At 38.4% G+C, this 19,329-nt stretch overlaps 2 protein-coding genes and 1 long non-coding RNA gene across 5 annotated transcripts; 1 reads left to right on the top strand and 2 right to left on the bottom strand.

Annotated features, from left to right (window-relative positions):
• Positions 1–5,788: 5,788 nt before the first annotated feature.
• LOC116192661 (heavy metal-associated isoprenylated plant protein 32-like) lies at positions 5,789–8,371 on the bottom strand. The gene is made up of 3 exons (XM_031521269.1): positions 7,876–8,371; positions 7,704–7,779; positions 5,789–7,557 (listed from the first exon to the last, which is right to left on the bottom strand). Exons 1-3 carry the CDS (start codon positions 7,903–7,905, stop codon positions 6,128–6,130), a joined length of 1,536 nt encoding a protein of 511 aa, XP_031377129.1. The 5' UTR covers positions 7,906–8,371; the 3' UTR covers positions 5,789–6,127.
• Positions 8,372–10,851: 2,480 nt separating this feature from the next.
• On the top strand, positions 10,852–13,666 carry LOC116192663. Of its 2 annotated transcripts, none has more exons than XR_004154125.1 (2): positions 10,852–11,112; positions 12,722–13,666. It is a non-coding gene; the product is annotated as an uncharacterized LOC116192663 (long non-coding RNA). The 2 variants fall into 2 exon arrangements; XR_004154124.1 differs by having other exon boundaries at positions 10,855–11,112; positions 13,070–13,666.
• A 924-nt stretch (positions 13,667–14,590) lies between these two features.
• On the bottom strand, positions 14,591–18,690 carry LOC116192662 (TVP38/TMEM64 family membrane protein slr0305-like). Of its 2 annotated transcripts, none has more exons than XM_031521270.1 (9): positions 18,278–18,689; positions 17,374–17,435; positions 17,166–17,220; positions 16,692–16,790; positions 16,504–16,590; positions 15,886–16,002; positions 15,510–15,602; positions 15,330–15,360; positions 14,591–15,131 (listed from the first exon to the last, which is right to left on the bottom strand). In XM_031521270.1, the coding sequence occupies exons 1-9, from the start codon at positions 18,371–18,373 to the stop codon at positions 14,938–14,940; spliced, it is 834 nt and encodes a 277-aa protein (XP_031377130.1). In that variant the 5' UTR covers positions 18,374–18,689; the 3' UTR covers positions 14,591–14,937. The 2 variants fall into 2 exon arrangements, with proteins under 2 accessions (XP_031377130.1, XP_031377131.1); XM_031521271.1 differs by having other exon boundaries at positions 15,021–15,131; positions 15,443–15,602; positions 18,278–18,690.
• Positions 18,691–19,329: the final 639 nt, after the last annotated feature.

The following is a 19,329-nucleotide window of genomic DNA, read 5'->3' on the forward strand; positions in this document are numbered from 1 at the left end:
CAATCATATATCTATCATCTCGTCTCATCAATTCACAAGGGACCTATCGTAAATCTTATTGCCCCCCATTCCAATTCTGATCAAACCCACAAAAACCAATTGCAATTATTGGTTTATGTACTTTTGTATCAATATACATATACGTACACATATTTCTTTTGTGTCCAAAAGTTTGTACGCAGCAAGCCTCGTATTTATGTGTTGCTGCTCGGGAAGTCGATGAACCACTTAAGGCGCTCTCTCTGTGTAATTATACTCGCACAAGATTATGACCATACAATAACGGCCACGGCCAGCAATCTGTCCATGGGAGTTTATGATGTCAAAATTGAGCAGTTTACGATTGCCCCTCTCTGTGGACTACGAAATGGCAATATAGATATCAACAAAGCCGATTTTATGAGATAGGGGTGCAACTATATACCCGAACAGTTTATATATACAGACAGAATGAAGGTGCCAAAACGAAATCGTTAGCATGGAATTCTACGGAAATATGAAAAAAATCACATTTATGATTCATCTTAAGAACTATAATCGGGGCTACCTAGGCGAACTTATAATCCTAAAATGTTTAATGTAAAGTGGTTATTAATTATACAAGAAGCTAATTAAAGTGATTGATGAAGTGATTGACCCTCTCATTTTTGTGCGATTATATGTTCTCAAAACAATTCCTCCGAACACCACAACACGTTGACATTATTATCTTCATTCATCAAATTTTTTTAATTAAAAATAACAGAGAAAGAATTGGCAAATAATAACTGCGGACTGTTTCCTAATTTGTCAACATGCCAATCAGCTAAAGTGTTTTTTTTTTTTTTTCTTTTGGTCGACAGCTAAAGGATGTTATCTATGTATATCTGCCTCTCTCGTGAACTCTGTGGGCCCTTCATATTCCCAAACCCAACCCCCTGCCAGTGATTGGGTAATTATCATTACCAGCCCAACCCAAAACCCTAAAAAAAAAAAAGTGATTTGAAATGAATTGAATCAGTCATAGAACTCTTTTGTCCAATCTCTAAAAAAGAAAATAAAAATGTCACAAGGGCATGATAATTACATAGGGGTCATTTTCTGGTCAAAAGATAAATGATTTTTCATCTAGGACGAATCACAGCACAGCCATCGCGAACATGAAAAGTCAGTTTTCTTCACGAGGCCGAAGGTACATACACTAACCTAACTCGTCCATAGGCCGAGATGGTAAATTGGCCTTGTATGAGCCTAAAATGTGTTATGGTACTTCACCTGTAGGTTTCAGCAGAGAAATCGAGTGCATCTCGCCGTTGAATGGACCGTGAAAATGGAATGATGATGTTTCTTGAGCCGTCCGACGGTACGGAAATTGCCGCAATTTATATGCTTTTCTAGTCCGTTTGCATCGACTGATGCCGCCTCGTCTCCGTCGGTGGCAGGGATGTATTTAACTCGGCAAAGCAAGCCCGACTGACTTGGAATCTCGTCTCTTTTTGTTTCTGAGACAACGTGCGGACCCCAGTCAGATAAATTCATTCAATCTGGGCTGGGCTGAAGAGACGGAACAGGAGATGGGGAGGAAGTGGGCTCTACTTCGGTCACCTCGCCCTATGAACATCAAACCTATTTTTGCAGTTCTCTCGGTTACAAGTGAGGCACGTGAATATAACACATGAAATATAAAGTTTTAATAACTAATAAAAAAATTAGAGATAACGTCATCACAATTATCGAATATGAAATCTCTTTATTATCAAGTCAGGACATGAGCTACTACGTTACATCCTCTTTGATGACATTTATCTTTTTCTTTCTTTTTTTTTTGGCAAACATCAACCTAGTTCGTCATTAATTTTTTCCGATTATAAAGAAAATTCGTGGAACTAATATAAAAAAATTTAAATTTAAATTCTTAATAAATGGACTCAATAAGTCCCCATGGCCAAAAACAAAACTTGCAACCTCTTGATCCATACTTATTTACTAGCTTAACGTTAGACACTATGAAAAGAAAAAACAATAAATATATATATATATATATATATATATATATGGCTCACCAATTGATAAAGAAATAAATGAAAGAAGAAAACAGAGACAGAGAATGCAAGAACCGAGATGAAAGAATATGCATTGGCCGACAAATTGGTTCGACATTATATTATGACTTCCAACGACAATTCAACATATTTTACTAAACCGTCGCATGGATGGATGGAACTGTTGATCGGATGAAACTGCATCTTTGCTCCAAAACATTTTAAATAATCCCATTAAAAGAAAGTGTTAGAGAAGTGCTAGCTAGCTAGGTGGACTCATCCTGTATCTTTATTGTACTACTATAGACTAACTCTAATAAGGCACACGTGACTGACCGACCAGCCAGCGACACCGACTCCATAAAAAGATTCTATTATACTGGATTGTATATGCAAAATATATTGCAAGAAGTCGGGTTGAAAGCCGTCGAAAGCAGCCGAAGAGGCGTGACATATGTTTTTCTTATTAGCTTAGATCAAACCCTTATATCTTGCGAATTAAATAAATAAGACTGATATAATTCGATTCAATCCTATAAAATACTTTCTTTTTCCATTCCATTTTTTTTTCTGTGAAGGTAGTAATTAATTTGCAAGCCTAAATATTTTCACAGAACACAATGCATGAAAACTTGCGAATGTAATTGAAACGTTGGTTCATCGAGTTTTGCATGCGATTTTGTGCTAACCCGACATCATCGTCATGATCATCATCGGCAAATATAATATAATAAACATAAAACATCTAAAATGAAAATGAAGCGAGTCCCACGTGGCCACACCACAATCAAGGGGTAGAATTCTATCCCAACCCGGTTCTAATGGAAGGCGATGGGGGGAAGGTGGATGCTATCCCCGAGACCAAACAGGAAGGGTAGATTTCGGATCTCGAGCTCCCTCAAGCTGCAAAGCAGCACGTACGTTTAGTTTATGAGATTATAATTAATTATTTTATTTTATTTTTCTGTCCAAATGGTCAAAAGTCAAACTTGACAGAACCTCTGCATGCAAAGCAATGCATTATGCACGCTGCTACTCCTTTTGATTTTGACTCTAAGGTACAAAATTGTTCCTCTTCCTTCTTCTTGTAGTAGCCATGCATATGCAGTCAACGTCTATTGTCTCTCTCTCTCTTTATATATTTATATATATGCACGTGTATATAATGACTTAAAATACGGTAATCTCGACATTTTCTAAGAATACCTGATAATATCGCAAGCAATATATAGAATTAACTCGTTCGCGGCTAAGTTTTAATTCTCACCGGAAATAGTTGATTATACTATATAATTGGATCTTTGAGTTTGAGCTATCTCGAGCTGCTTGAGAAACAATGGGTGAAACTTCTTTGGATAAACAATCACGTGCGGTGACTTGTGAGAGTAAGGCATCTGGGTCATTGAATTAATCTATGTGCAAATTGGATTATTATTCATGTCATTATTCAACCAAGATGCCATTAAACCTATTGGACTCCATAAAGTAATATAAGTCAGTCTAATTATCTAAAATATTACTACTAAAATTAAACGATGGGATGTCTACAAGTAATATATGTCAAATGATATTCGTCATTTATATGAATTAGTAAATGATTCAGATATATTTACACAGAAAAATGATGGGATATTATTTTATATATATATATATAGGAAATTAATGCAAATGCGATAAATATGCAGCGGATAATTAATAATAATAATAATAATAATAATTGGATTTTTCCAAAATGGTATACTAATAACTTAATTTAATTGAAACATTTAAATGCTAATTTAATTAAGATAGAAAATCATCAACTGACTGTGATTAACCATCGTCTGTTTCCACCTCGAGGGGACACGGAAAGTACTTTTTCAGCGGCGCCTGGGATGGGACCCACCCCCATTGCATCACTGGCTGATGAGATTGATGGGACGGAGCTATGCGATATGACATGACCCCATTGATTTATTCACATAACAACAATAATCATGGCCGTTCATCATCATCATCTTCATCATGTGAGTATTATCCATCACCGTCATATTCTCTATCCTTCTATTTCTTCTTGTTTTTTTTTTTTGAGAAAACTATCAATTTAGTATTGAAAAGATTCAAAATCAACGATTTAGGTTTTGTTTGGGAATGAAGTGGAGTTTATTCTAACTATAAATAATTATATTTATTTGAGATTGTAATAATTGTGTTGAATTTTGAGAAAAAGTGAGAAAAAATACTTGATAGTTGAAAGAAAGTAATGAGGATTGTGAAAAAATTAATAAATAATTGAGAAAATTTAATATTAAAAATTAAACTGAATGGTAGTTAAGATAAAAAAAATTTTGAAAAAAATGAAAAAAAAAAGTAATAATTGTGTTGATAAGTGAAATTAAAATGAAGTAGAGTAATTAATATTACTCATTTGTCAAACACACCCGTCCTTCAAGATTTTTACCATCCAAATAGTCCTCCAATCTTCAATCCATCGGACACATTGGTCCTCCGTCAGATAACCATTCAAAAAATGCTCAACACCGTCAATTTAATTTCTAAAAAATAAATAAAATAAAAAAACATTTAAAAAATGTCCAAATTTTAATCTTATTTGAAATATGCCCTCAACTCAAACCGACTTTCTCTTTTCTAGTCTCATTTGTTCTACTTCTCTCCAATGACGCCGACCTCATCTCATCGTCTCCGATCTTAGGCTTCCGATGTATGGCTGGGAGTTTCCAAGGACGATGAGCTCGGCTTCATTGGAAGTTGCAAACAAGAGAGAGCGGCAACCTAGAGATAGCTGCAATAGGGAAGGTTTGTGACAAGGTCAATGGTGGTCACTTCATGTCATAGCCGTAGCGAGAGAGGACCGAGAGAGGGATGTCGTTGGAAGCTTCCCCTCCTACTCGCACGGCTCCCCCTCACAGCCCACGGAATGAAGATTGGAAGACCAATTTAATGCCCAAAATCATTGAGGGACTAAATTGTTAACTTTTGAATCTTTCGAGTACCAAATTGATAGTTTTCTCTTCTTTTTTTTCCCCAAATTACGATTTTCATAAATCATCAATTATACAGACAGACATACATACATACATACAACGTACAGCTCTGTGCTAGCTCTAACGTACATCAGATTGATATTTGCATGGAATTGGGGTGGGGCCATCCTCTCTCCCCCTCCCCCCAAATCAAATCAAATAACACAAACACAGGTAAGAGGAGGAGCCCACTTCTCCAATTGGCCAACTATGTGTGCGGGATCCCACCACACAAGCATCCATGATTCAATCACATTACTGCTCACCATTTTTTTTCTCCACAGGCAAACCAACAAAAACATTACATGTGACACATTCTCAAATGGCATAACCAAAGACCCCGTGCGAGGCCGCGGCATGAGCGACTTCTGATTAATTCTTAAGACATGCACGGTAATTTGACAATTCACATCACGAGCTGGCACGTGAGATGCATGATGAGACCCTAACCAGTACTTACTCTTAAGACATGCGCGCGGTGTTCTGAAAATTCACATCACAAGCTGGCACGTGAAGTGATAAAACACTTTTTGAGAAAAACCATCTTCGGCCGATATCATATAAAGGAGCAATATCATGTACTACTTAAGGTTCTCTTAAAGAGAAGCACGACTATACACGTATGAAGTTCTGATATCATGTAAAATAAAAAATAAAAAAAAATAACTTCAATGGGAACATGAAGAGATAATGAATGAGGGAAATGGATAGAGAGAGCTCCCGGGGCATTTCTTAGCCCCTCTCTAGTGTTATATATTATTTTATTATTTCATCATCTGATAAATAAAAGGATATAAACATTTTATAAACATCTCATCTCATAGCTCACAGTAAATAAAGCAAAGGAAAGAAAACAAGCCCTGTCCCCAACTGACATCTCAGAGTTCCCCAGAAGAACTTCATATATATTATATAATAATTATGATTCCCCCTATTAAAATAAAATACATCCCTAAATTAATTATACTTGGGATAAAGGAAAAATTACCCAAAAGAGGACTAAAAATAAAGTAATTAACTCTAAAGAAATACCGATTTCCATGTGATGACTTGACTTATAGCTACACCAAATTATTATTTTCTTCACATAATACTGCAACTTGATGTGTTCTCATCACTAAAGACGTGGGTGTAAGGATCCGAATGAGGAGGCGGATATGGATATGGGTACGGGTACGGTGGCATGTAATTGACTGCTGGGGCGGGCCGGGCATACATCATGGGTTGGAACCTCGGGTCTCCGCCGCCGCCGCCGCCGCCGCCACCACCACCGGCCATTGCAGCAGCTCTTTGGTTCATCATAGCTGCCAGATACTGCTGCTGAAGGTAAGGATTGCTGCCCGGACCAACCTCTGGTCCACCCCCGCCGCCTTGAAAGTACCCTTGGCCGCCGCCGCCAACGGTGGATAGGCTCGGGACGGCTGACATCCCGCCCAATTGGCCAATCGGGATCCCGCCACCACCTCGAACATTACCACCATGCCCAGGAAAACCCTTGTCCATAGGGTGATGCCCACCTCCATTCCCTCCTCCACCCCCGCCGCCGCCGCCGCCTTTCTTGCTGCCACCGCTCTGGCCATTCTTGGCATTGGGAGCAGCCATCCCCCCGCCGCCGCCGACATTTTTACCGGCTCCTGCACCTCCTCCTTGGTTTTGGTTATTTCCCTTTTTGCCCCCATTACCATTACCATTTTTGGCATCTCCACCACCGCCACCAATATGAACGGGCAGAGCTCCACCTCCTCCGGCGCTGCCACCCCCACCACCACCTCCTTTCTTTCCATTATTTCCTCCACCAGCGCCACCCCCACTGGCACCCTTCATGAGCTGTGGGTAGTTCCCACCATTCATCAAAGCATTGAGCATGACATTGGGACCATTAGGTCCACCTCCTCCCATGCCACCATTATTACCCATCGCGGGCTTCATCATCATCTTGTTAGCATTCCCACCACCGCGATGATGGCCGTGGAAATCATCCATCTCGTCCTCAAACTCATCATAATCGTCATCGAAATCATAGTCGTCGTCATCAAAATCATCGTCGAATTCATCATCACTCATCAGCTCATCCTCCACAGGAGGCAAGTTGAACTTCACGGTCTTCTGCTGGTTCGGGTTCGGGTTTGGGTAGGCCCCCGGCATCTTGAGGTCCTTGAACTGAGGAGGCAGCTTCATATCCTGAAACCCCTTCATCTGCTGAAGCTGCTGGAGCTGCTGCTGGGTGAACGGAAGCTGCTGCTGGAGCTGCTGCTGCTGCTGCCCACTTCCCTTGGGAGGATTGCCGTGGTGGTGATTATTATTATTGCTGTGAGCCTTTTGCCCCTTGACGGTGTTCTTGGGGTCAATCTGGAGGTTCTTGAGCTGGTTGTTGAGATTGGGCTTCGGCTGAGAGCCCCAAATCTCTGCATGCTTCCCCGCTTTCGCAAGCTTCTTGATGAGCAACGATGGGTCCACAGTCCCTGAGACTGTCACCTTCCCTTGCTCCGAGTCAATCTTTGTGGTGAAGACTCCTATTTCCCCATCAGATCCACACACAAGAAAGTGAGTCAAGGGAGCATCCTTTTCAACAAAGTTGCAATTTTTATTTGTTTGTTTATATTTTGTTGGGTTGCTGGCTGGAAGGAACAGAGGAAAAAATTAGTAAATAGTTTGTTACCATCGATTTTCTGCAGGATTTTCTTCACCTTCTGCTTACACCCATCACAGTGTATATTCACTTTTAGAACACAAGTCTGCAGATCGCCCACCGTTAATATAAGCAAAAAACATGATATACAACACTAATAAGGGGCAGTCAAATGGGGGCAAAAGGAGGAAGAGAAATTTACCTGGATCTTCAAAATCTCTTCTTTGTTCATGGCTGTTTACTGGGTAGTGGTCAAAATTAACAGCAGAGGAGGAGAATGGTAAGGATTTTTAGATCTGAGGGGAGAAAGAGAAGGAATAAAAGGAGCTGGAGGGGAGGTGGAGGAGGCACATTTAGCAGCAAGCAGCAGCCTATTGTGTCTGCCCTTTCTCTTGCTCTGTCTCCAGTCTACACTCCTGAGGCTGAAGCCTGAAGGGGGTGTCTCTGCGGTGTTTCTTGCTTTTCTTCAACAAGTTGGGCTTTCCAAGCAAGAAGCAGACCTTCTGAGAGAGATGAATGTGAGAAAGAAATGAAAGACAACAGAAGAGAGAGATAGAGAGAAGGGATCAGAAGAGGAGGTGGGTGGCCATTACTTTACTATTGTCTCTCTACTGCAACCTCTATTTTTGAGGTTTGGGGAAGAGAGAGACGAAGATGAGCAGAAGAAACAGAGTAGGAAAGACAGAGTGAAGCAGAGTGAGTGAGTGAGAGAGAGAGAGAGAGAGAGAGAGAAGAGTCGGAGTCAGAGACAGAGTACGTTTCTTTATTTCTTTTCTTTATTTATTTAATTTATATTATTCTAATGATGTGTTTTGGCCGTTGAAGGGGATGGAGATGAGAGGGAAGGATGGGTGTCCTCTGCAGTTCATTGTGAAGTTGTAGTACTGCTACTATCCAAGTGAAATAAAATGGTCATTCGGCTCGAAACGGTGTCGATATGCCGATGAGATGTGGACCGAGCTACTTTGTCATCAATATTTACTTTGCCATGCTCGAGTCATTATCAATTAACACCTTTTCGAGATTACTGTAGCCGACTACTCTTCGCTAGAGTCTCGGAAATTTATACTGTTGATCATCGAAAGTAAAGTGAGATGGATTACCGAATTTGATGTATGCCATGAATATTTCGATAGGACATCCATTGCAAAGCTGGTCCTGATCAAAAAGGGTTTCCTTGTATCATATTTTGGTTGCTAAGTGCTAACCATAACCAAGTGGACTGGGCTTGGAGGGCTGATGAGGTGAGGTGAGGTTCTATATTTTCTGTTCTTTCTCTCTTTTCTTCATCATCCTATCAAATAATAAATAAATGATAAATCATATTTTCATCTGATATATTTAAATTTGTAGAACAAATTTCCTCCTATTATAGCAAAGATAATAACACATAATTTATCGATGGACCGATAGTCGTGCCTGTATAAACTCAGAGTCTTTACCTCGTAGCATTTGTAATTTCACTTTTGTATGAAAAATATAGTATTTTTCCCCCGGAGAGTGTGAAACAAAAGATGAAAAAAAGAGTTAAGTGATTCCTTTTTCCGATTAGTGTTGAATTTTAGACCTTTCATTTTCCAAGGATCATAAAAACCGTTCAATATATTGAAAGTTTTCTCTCTCTTCCTATCCAATATTAAATATATTATAGATTCATCAGCAGATGTGACTGAAGTGTGTCAGACTGCCTCCGCATAATTGGCTGTACATTAAATTATTGCATTAAATTTGGCCCATCGCGAAAGGCAGTGTTATCAGAATTGAATCTGAATGTGAATCGATATGGGTATGAATTTATGAGTTTATAGGTTTAATTGAAGATTTATAATGCGTTTGATTTTAGAGTTAAATTATGATTTGATTTGATTTAAAAATTTTAAAACTAAAATATAATCCATAAATTTTTAATTTTTTAAAAAATACCTCAACCTCCTTCTCTTCATACTCAACTCTCTCTCTCCTGCTCTTCCCATTGCCTTCCTCCCTCGAGATCTTCCGCTCTAAACGGAGGAAAAAGAGACCTCCCATGGCGGCCCTATTCCAAGATTCCAGCAGTTGAACCTCGAGGTTGATCATTCGAGGTAGTATTCTTTCTGTTCTCTGTCTATCTCACTTTTCGGTCGCGGAGGACCAGATCCAGCAGTTGAGGATCGGTGAAGTTGGACGAGGACCAAATCGCGGAGCTCCGCGAGATCTTTCGCTCCTTCGACAAGAACGGAGACGGCAGCCTCACCCAGCTCGAGTTCGGCTCGCTCCTCCGGCTGGTCGGGCTCAAGCCCAATCCCGAGCAGCTCGAGGCACTCACCCAGAGGGCCGACACCAACAACGGCTTTGTGGAGTTCTCCGAGTTCGTGGCCCTCGTGGCACCCTCGCTCCTCCCCAACCCCTACAAGTCTCTCTACTAAAAGGAGCAGCTAAGGCAGATCTTCAAGCTGTTCGATCGGGATTGGGAAGGGATGATGAACAGTGTGGCTTGAGGAGGAAGACGATGTATAGTGTTTTGGAGGGGAGAGAAAGGGTGGGGTAAAATTGAGAAATTTTAAAAAGTGAGGGTCGTTTTGAAATTTTAAAAAATTTAGAGTTGAGTTAAAATCAAGTTTTTAAAATCACATCAACAATCCAAGCAGAGCATTAATGGGTCAGACCGCACGTTTAATTAAAATAAAATAAATATTTATATTATTAAAAAAATTATGATAATTAAAATAAAAGTTTGATGATTTTAGCGAAATATAAGGATAGTGTAAGAGAATATTTATAATTAATATTTCTTACTTCAAAATAAATATTGAATTTTAAGTACTTAAAAGTAGAGTTAAAAGAACAAAAAAATAGTAGTGACTTAATTGGTAGCATGCAAGTATAGAAAGTAAGAGGTCATGAATTCAAATTCTTATACAATCATAGAACAAGCCGGTTTAATGGAATTTCGCTAAGAAATTGCTCGATTCAATGGGTCTAATAGCTCAACTTTGCCACTTGAGTTTTTTAGGCAGACCGCACTGGACATGGTATCAATTTCCGATTCGGTCCAATTCTGATAAGAATGGCTAAAAGGGTGGTTCTAGCGGAATAGTTTCGTCACTTTACAGAACCGTTAGATCTAAAATTTTAATCATCACCGTTCGTTTATTTTACTGGGACAACAGGTATCAAGTTAAAGATTTATTTATTTTAATTTCTTTATTAAGCTTCATGAGAAAGCTTCCCAAAATTAAAAAATCTACTTCTCTCTGTCGCTCTCTCTTTTATCACAATCTCTCGCTCAATCTGTCCAGCTCGCTCTCTATGGCTCTTCATCCTCTGTCACTCACGATATCATCCTCCATCACTCATCATCTCGATGGTGTAAGCAAAACATCCGGGTGCAAATCGGGTTGGTTTTGGGGTCATTGTTAAGGATTGTCGGCGAAAGCTCAATCTTGAAAAGCACTTAAAGGTATGTCTATTGGCCGCTGAAGTTGTAATTTACATTTGCATCGGATTGTTGCATTTGGGATTTTCAACGAATGTGGATTCGGTTAGGGACTTGTTAGGGTTTGTTGGAAATTGATTTGAAGAGTGAAAATTTTAATATTAAGCAATTGTTATTTTGTAGGATTTAGGGATTAATTAGGTATTTGCTCTATAGTGCAAAAATATTACTCTATTTAAAGTTTAATTGTAGTTGGTTTTAGAATTTTAAGGTTAAGATTGAGGATACTGTTGTTATTGTTTGGAAATTGTCAAATTGAATTCAATTACTTTCATAGTTAAATAAAGTTGTAAAGAAATAATATTAGAGAGCATAAGTTGGAATTGATTTATTAAATACAAACTTAAGTTTGAACAATGTGGAACATATTATTATTGTGTGAATCATTTTAAAAATTAATTTTAATTATTTGGAAAGTGGGACAAAGATGAAATCCGGTACAATTGATGACGTATTTTGAAGATTTAATGATTAAAGTGTAATTAATTTAGGTTAATGTAGTTGTCTAAGATATTGTTTTGGTTGTAAATCCGGTCACTTTAGAAGTTAAAATAAATTATTTGCGTTATAAGGTAAAGTTAAAAGAAAATTTAAAATTATCTTATTAATTAAAGACATAGAAAATACATTTAATTATTTGGTTTATAATCTAATGTCGAAAATAACTATGAAATTGAATGGATGATGCATTTTTATTTTGATTGAATTAACACATTATTTATCGATTTGAAGAGTTTATTATTGTTCATATTATGTTATTTTAGAAAATAAATATAATTACTTGTACAATGAAATATAGTTGGCATGGCATATAATGAGGAAGTTCTATCTTAAATACGATCTATGACATGCAAAGGGTGTTATAGAGTTTATTATAGTATGAACTTTGTCAATATAGTAAATAAATTTGATGGTTTGGATTGTGACCTATAAGTGAAGTAATATCATTGGAAGAGTTATTCTTCAAATTATTTTGATTTATTTACTCTATTTAGTTATATGATCTAATTTGGATTAATATTTTACCCAAGATTGAAAATTTATTTTTCCTATTAAGTAAATTGTTATCTTCCGTTCTTAATTTAAGATTGTGATGATGGAGTTTTGGGTTTTGATTCAACCGTATAAGTAATTTAGTAGATAAGGATTCAAGGTTTTGTTTTGTTGCGTAGAGGTTTATTTTAAATATTGAATTGTGTTTGATTCGATCAGTTACAATATCACAAATCCAATAATATTATTAGTTTCAGAAAAGTTCATATTGTATTAAATTTAGCATAGACTTGTGAAAATAAAAACATGTGAGGCTGGTAGGTTTATCAGTATAGAAATTGAAATTATTGATTTGCTTTTGGAAATAAAGTTGGGATGTAATGGGAGGGCTTATTTTAAGGGAATTGTACCCTTCTTAGGAAATAAATTTAGTTATTTAGTTTGAGCTAATGTTAGAAAGGGATATCAATGCGAACGATTGATTTATCCTATCTGTAATTCTATTTTAATGGGTTTGAATCTGTCGTTGGGGAAGTATCTTTAGGGCAATGGCCATTTGACTTCTATAGTTTTATTGCAGACCAAGCTGCTCTTCAAACGCCGTATATCACTATATATTTTGTATGTTGGACTTTGTAAATATGTTTTTATTGTCCCCTTACAATAATATATTTTTTGTAGAAATGACTGCACTGTATACATGCTTAATTCATGAATGCGAACGATCAATTTATCCTATATGTAATTTCATTTTAATGGCTTGAATCTGTCGTTGGGGAAGTGCCTTTAGGGCAATGGCCATTTGACTTCTATAGTTTTATTGCAGACCAAGCTGCTTTTCAAACGCCGTATATCGCTATATATTTTTGTTCGTTGGACTCTGTAAATATGTTTTTAGTGTCCCCTTACAATAATATATTTTTTGTAGAAATGACTGCGTTGTATACATGCTTAATTCATGAAGTGCCGACTTGATCATAACATAATTTTAGGCATGGTAAGGTTGTTATTTTCAAGATATATTCATTTTGCGCAATACAAGGTCAAGTTGAATGATGAGTTTCGTTGACCTTCTAAAGATATGTTCCACATTGTTTTGTGGTCGGAAAATGAACTGCGAGAAGATGTAATGAAGAAAGCAAGACAACATGCAATTGGAGGGGCAACTGCTTGATTTCGAATGGGCAGGTTGATGGTTTTGCGACCTTAACATGGCTATGAGGCCATTAGTTTTTAGTTTAGTCACGATAATGTATTTTGATGGTACATTATGCCAAACCAAACCATGGTTGCGAGTAATATTTTTGTATAGCAGAATTGTTATTATGGACTGACATTCTTAAATGAGCCAAATGGAATTTAGGTTAATTGAAACCTCTAAGAAGGTGAGGAATGATCATTTGATGTACATATAATTTTTTCGGTTAGTTGGACATTATTATAAGGCCCTGTATAAAAGTATATACAAACACCTCTAGAGTGAAGTTCATGGTAGTTTGTTAATATTAATTCTGTTTCTTTGAAAGACTCAATATATAAAATTGTACAACCTTCTGTAAAGTGAAATAGACAGTCATTTGTTAGTGTTTGGACTGGTTTTTCTAAGGCCCACTATACACTAATTCGTAGAGTGAAAATGAGGTTGACTGAGCAATCCAAGATGAATGACAGTGCAATGGCTGTATGACGATGTGGAGGTGGAGTGCGTGAGGATTGTTTCGGCATAAGGAAGTTATTGTGCCGATGCAACAATAGATTGCATCGGTCTTCATGGTACACCGTCATAAGTGTTGTCTCTGATAACAGCATGTGGTTCATTTTTAAGTTTCAGATCTTGGAAATGCTTTCTCAAGAAAATAGAGTCACATTTTTCCTTAAAGTGTGCACCCATGTCATGTCATGTAGGTCGGTGGTAGGTTTTTTGAGCTTGACATTTACTTCCCTTTTTAAAGCAAAATTCTTGCCGAAAGTTTTTGGCATTTCTTGTTTCATATAATTTCATTTTGAAGTTAATGCATTGAAACATTTAATTATGTATATAACATACTATCATCAAACAATTAACAAGTTCATCACTTATAAACTCTTGCTCGAATTTGGTGCCCTTCAAGAGGGTACCTATAAGGGGGCGCCTTCCTATATATATCCCTAAGTTGTACATTACTTATTCTTTTATGTCACTCTTTCATATTATTGTTCCAAAAAAAAAGTAGTTGACCGGGCGTATCCGGTCAACAGGTGACCCCCACCTGGCGGAATGGTAGAAGCTCCCTTGCTAAAATTATTACTCATCCCTACATAGGAAGGCACCGTTCCCAGTACACCATGCTTTTACCACTTTTAACATCAACCCCCAACTCTCGAAAGACTTTGTGCACTTAGATAAAATAGATTTGATCAATCACAACCATTAACTATAACACAGATCAATTACAGCACACACTCTGCATTCAGGATAAAACTCCGCTTAGTCAATGGCACGACACCATTCATTTTCTCAATTTCATTTCTTACAAATGGTAATCTTTCCAGTTGTTCGTATTGGGCCATAATCATTACATAGTGGACCCGCAATATGTTCACCATCTGAATCAACGCCGATGTAGTATTCTCCTTATTCCGATTTTGGATTTCTACTATAAGAGGAAACATAAGCCTACCGAGAAGAGAGAGAGAGAGCTCTATACATGGATAGGATAATTGTAACAATCTCAGGGGCTCCTATCATCATGCAACTGCAAAAGTGCAAGACCAAAGAATTTACACTGTAATGGAAGATGGTAAAAAAGGTCCGTCTCACTTCGAGTCTTTGGTTTGAGGCTCAGAGTCGATCTTTATTATGAGGGGCTGGTTGAGATCGACCACGGCAGGCGCCACCATGACCGGCAGCTTCGGCGTGGAGGGAAGGACGTTATCGATATCCTCATTCTCCGCTAGCGCCTTCATCAGAGCTGCCTTGGCTACTCTGGTTACACAGAATATCAGAACCCCTGCACACCATCAGGAAGCATCATGTTTAACTACCATTTCATATGGTTCCAGGACACTGGAACCAAATTTTCTGGATTCTGGTTTATATTTGTTGAAAGTAAGAAAAAGAGGAAGAAACCATGTTGGTTGCTCTTTTTGATATACTATTATGGCGTAAACCATGATAACCAGGAACGTAGTCGGGATTTACTACTTACCAGATACAACAAACCCCAATGCGATTAATACCTGAAGATGCAAAAAATGCAGGAAACTTTTGTCAGTTCAGTAGAAGCAACAGAGTATCATTTTAGCGACTTGCAAATTCCACCTCATAAATCTTCAAAAGGAGCGCCTTCAGTCCAGCTCCAATACAGTGGACAATAAATAGCTCTTACCCAACGAGTAGTTGAGAACTTGCCCCACCCGTGTGTCACGTCCGAGAGATCCTTCAAAGTTGTCCCGACATACACTAGAGCAAATGTTATAGGCTGAAGAAAAGAGGAAAGAATGCAGGATCTGTTAGAATAATTCCGAGGAATCGTGTTCCCAATTTGGATGTACTAAAGCTTCTCTTTCTAGATATTAGGAATCAGGAACCTTTCCCCAACCTATAACTACCAAAAGTTTATTATTAAGCCATTGCATAAAATGAAGTGATGAAGAGGGACCATCAATCGATTCACCATTATCTTGTATCTAAAACTCTTAATACACTCAAAACAGGAGAAATTAAAAAAGCATTATTAACTCGACTATGAAGAATGCACATACCATCATGCCTATCCAGGAAGCAAGCATGTACTGACAGATTGGAACAGGAGTCACGGACAAGAAGTAATTCATCAGATTAAATGGAAGCAAAGGAACGAGCCGAAGCAGCAGAACAATCTGCCAAAAGAAAAGCCAACTCCTGTCAAGCCAAATTTTAGCAGCAAATGGAGGCATAACTATCAGTAGCTGATCTGCCAATTTCATAAATTGCATTTCATAAGAGCACTTTAGCAACTGGCATTTACCGGTTCTCTTTTCAGTAGGGAAAAAGAAAAAAGAAAAAAAGGAAAAAAGGAAAAAAAGAAAAGGAGCGACAAAGTAAAGTTGTGTTGGATTGCAATCGAAAAGGTATCACGGATCAGTAAAATGTCTTAACAATCGAATATTTATCCTACTCATTGAAAAAAAAAAAGGGTGAATATTTATCCTTCAATCTTGCTAAATGTTGAAAATGGAGAACTGTCCCAATTTTCAAAAACCAAATCGACCTCCGTTCCTTTTTGTGAAAAGACAACATTTTTTGCCATAGGCAAAGTCACTCGTCTTTCTATCATTAGATCAGCGAATATTATAAGCAGTTTGAATCTTGTATGCTAAAATATGAGCAAATTCACTGACCTTGAAACCAGAACGGTGAATTGCGAGTGCAACTGAGCGGAACTGTGGATAATCCTTTAGCTTCGAAACTACAAACGATTTCCCAATCTGTTACAACAAACCACAGTTAAAATGTTTATTATTATTATTATTATTGCACCACATTAATAATGAACATACAGCAGAAAAAGAATATGAAGAAAACTTACAGTTCTTCCGAGAAGAAATGCTGCTCCGGCACCGATAGTGGCACCGATTGAATCAGCCAAAAAGCCCACTGGCAACCCAAATAGATAGCCACCACCAAGCTAAAAAATATACATATATATATATATATATATAAGGCCAAATATCACGTCAACTGAAGAGGACCACAAATTACATAAGACTGAAAATAAAGAGACTTTTTAACCGCTCAAAACTATATTTCCTTGCTAAGACTAGGGAAAGTGGACCACAAATTCTTCGGTCATATAAATCCATCACATGAAGAAGAATATTGTTGTTAAGTTCATAAGGAGCCCTTCAAATATCTTCACCTGGACAATTTTTTTTTAGAATTTTTGGGATATCATTTATCCAAATCATTAGGAACCAGACAAAAATGGGTCGTTGAACAGAAAACACAGTGAACGGGTGCTATCCGGTTTTTGTAAAGCCTCAGACAGGACAGTGATGCTTACAGTAAGCACTGATGCTGGCACTGCCAAAACGGTCAGAGGAATGTACGCAATAGCCCTGCAAATCAATCATCAGTACAAAAATAAGGTCGGACATTGATTGAAGATTTCAAAAGTTAACCTCAATTCAGAAGACAAGGAATAGCAAGTAAGCGGTTGCAATAGTAGTAGCCAACAGGCCATGAAATGAGAAAAATCATAACAAACTCACAGCACCACTGGACCCCAAGGACCCAGGTCCTTGTGAACCCATATTAGGAAGTCCTTCAGAATCTGCATCAAGCAACAACTGTGTCAAAACGATAATGCCTGAAACTGATAGAGGCTTATGCTATTTCTCTAAGAATAAGAATTAGAGGAGGAAAATCCAGAACAGGGCAGATACTTCTTCATCAGACTGGTGCATACAAGGTGAAGTAGATGAATACTCTTCCATATATTCAGCAGGAAAGCACACGTGCAGTATGACCTATAAGCTAAATCACTAACCCAAAAAGATATAGGTAACCTACAAAATGCCAAGATTCAACCAATTCAAAATCAAGACCTAAAATTATGACTTGATTCGGATTCAGCAATATAAGAAAATGAACTTTTGGCCTATGAAAATTTTGAGCTTTAACTCAGCTTGAAATTTATCGTGGCATACATGTGGAGGACACGCTCGAAGGGAAAAATTTCATGGGGGATAACATAAATTGCAGCAATCCAAGCTGAAAACATCGACACACTTTCAGTAAAAATTCAACTTTATTGTCATAATGCCAGCTCAATCTACATCAACAGCATAAAGCAAGCAACTTTTTACAAGAGCAGAAAGAGCCGGAGGACGAAAGTGAAACTCATTCGATGGAAAGGGTAACAAAGAACTCTCGGGCGAAGCAAGAACAATGAAACTCCCAGAATGAGCAATCAATTAGTCGAAAATCCCATTATTCCAATTGAAGAAATGTCAGGAGATAAGCTCAGAAATCTGAAAGCTTGCCGAGTGACTGATCAAAACTTGAGCTTCAATGGGTTAGGACGTTACAATTCGAGCAAAAATGAGTAGTTCGATAACGGAAAGGGGAAATCACATGGTGCTGAATCAATCCAGGGGGGCATCAAGATCGGACCTTTTCGACGGGGAGAGTGAAGCAAGCGACCACCGCAGCTCCGGCGAGGAAGAGGAGGAGGGCAATCCTGAGAGCGGATCCCCAGGTGAGGGCCATCCAATTACGGAACCTCCGGCGCCAGGGTCTGAAGAGCTCGTTGTCGTTGTCGTTGTCGCCGTCGATGATGCAGCCGCCGGGGATGGATTGCTTCAGCGACAAGCGAGGCCTCAAGCCCTCCGAATTAGCCAGGTTTTCTTTTTCAAGCCTTTCTCTGCTCAGCCCATTCGCACGATCACTAAAACCCTCTTCCCCTCTCTTTCTTTCTCTTCCTCTCTCTAGAAAGTCTCTTCTCTTTCTCTCTCTACCCACCGACCTGTCAGTCAGTCTGCCCCTCGAACTCGAACTCCCTTCGCCTTCGCCATTTCCATCTGCATGGAGAACAAGCTACCCGGCGTGCCTTCAAATCCCAATTTCAGTAAAAATCACATTTTACACCCCAAACTTTATGTCTTGTCAAAAATGCATCCACATTTCCCTTTCCACTTTCCAGTCCAGTCCCACTCTGCACTGCTTCTTCAGCAAATAAGAGCCACTCTCCCCCCCCCCCCCCCCCCCCCCCCCCCCCCCCCCCCACCCTAAACTTGGTGTAGGCCGAGCCATATCGATAATGTTGGGATCACGGAGAGAGCTGAAATGAAATCGAAACACTAGGATGCCTTGACGCCTTCTAGCATGGCATAGACCGTACTGTAGGGTTCAAAATGATTGTATGTTAAACTTTTGGGTGCAAGTGAAATTTCACCATAACCCTCCTCTCTTCAACAAGATAGGGTTTCCTTTTGATTAGTATCTAGTAACATACATATAATATATATAACATATTATATAATACTGTAAGTAAAGAATATAATATAAACATAAGGTCAGCTCTTTGAATCTTGAGACAGCAACATCTGCATCTAATTTACTTAACCTATGATCAGTACATTAAGTAAGATTCAGGAGAACGCTTGACATTCACTGGACTCCAGCGAAGAATGGGATATAGATGGTCGTGTAATTCTTTCCTTGCC

This window comes from Punica granatum, chromosome 1 (assembly GCF_007655135.1).
Source record: "Punica granatum isolate Tunisia-2019 chromosome 1, ASM765513v2, whole genome shotgun sequence".
Taxonomy (NCBI): Eukaryota; Viridiplantae; Streptophyta; class Magnoliopsida; order Myrtales; family Lythraceae; genus Punica; species Punica granatum.

Excerpts from the sequence above, each read along its gene's own strand:
- LOC116192661 (XM_031521269.1), bottom strand. The coding sequence starts at position 7,905 with ATGAACAAAGAAGAGATTTTGAAGATCCAG. Across the intron at positions 7,780-7,875 it reads AAGAGATTTTGAAGATCCAG|ACTTGTGTTCTAAAAGTGAA; the intron begins GTAAATTTCTCT and ends GGCGATCTGCAG. Across the intron at positions 7,558-7,703 it reads AATCCTGCAGAAAATCGATG|GAGTCTTCACCACAAAGATT; the intron begins GTAACAAACTAT and ends ATGGGGAAATAG.
- LOC116192662 (XM_031521270.1), bottom strand. The coding sequence starts at position 18,373 with ATGGCCCTCACCTGGGGATCCGCTCTCAGGATTGCCCTCCTCCTCTTC. Across the intron at positions 17,221-17,373 it reads CCTTGGGGTCCAGTGGTGCT|GGCTATTGCGTACATTCCTC; the intron begins GTGAGTTTGTTA and ends ATTGATTTGCAG. Across the intron at positions 16,791-17,165 it reads TGCCAGCATCAGTGCTTACT|CTTGGTGGTGGCTATCTATT; the intron begins GTAAGCATCACT and ends TATATTTTTTAG.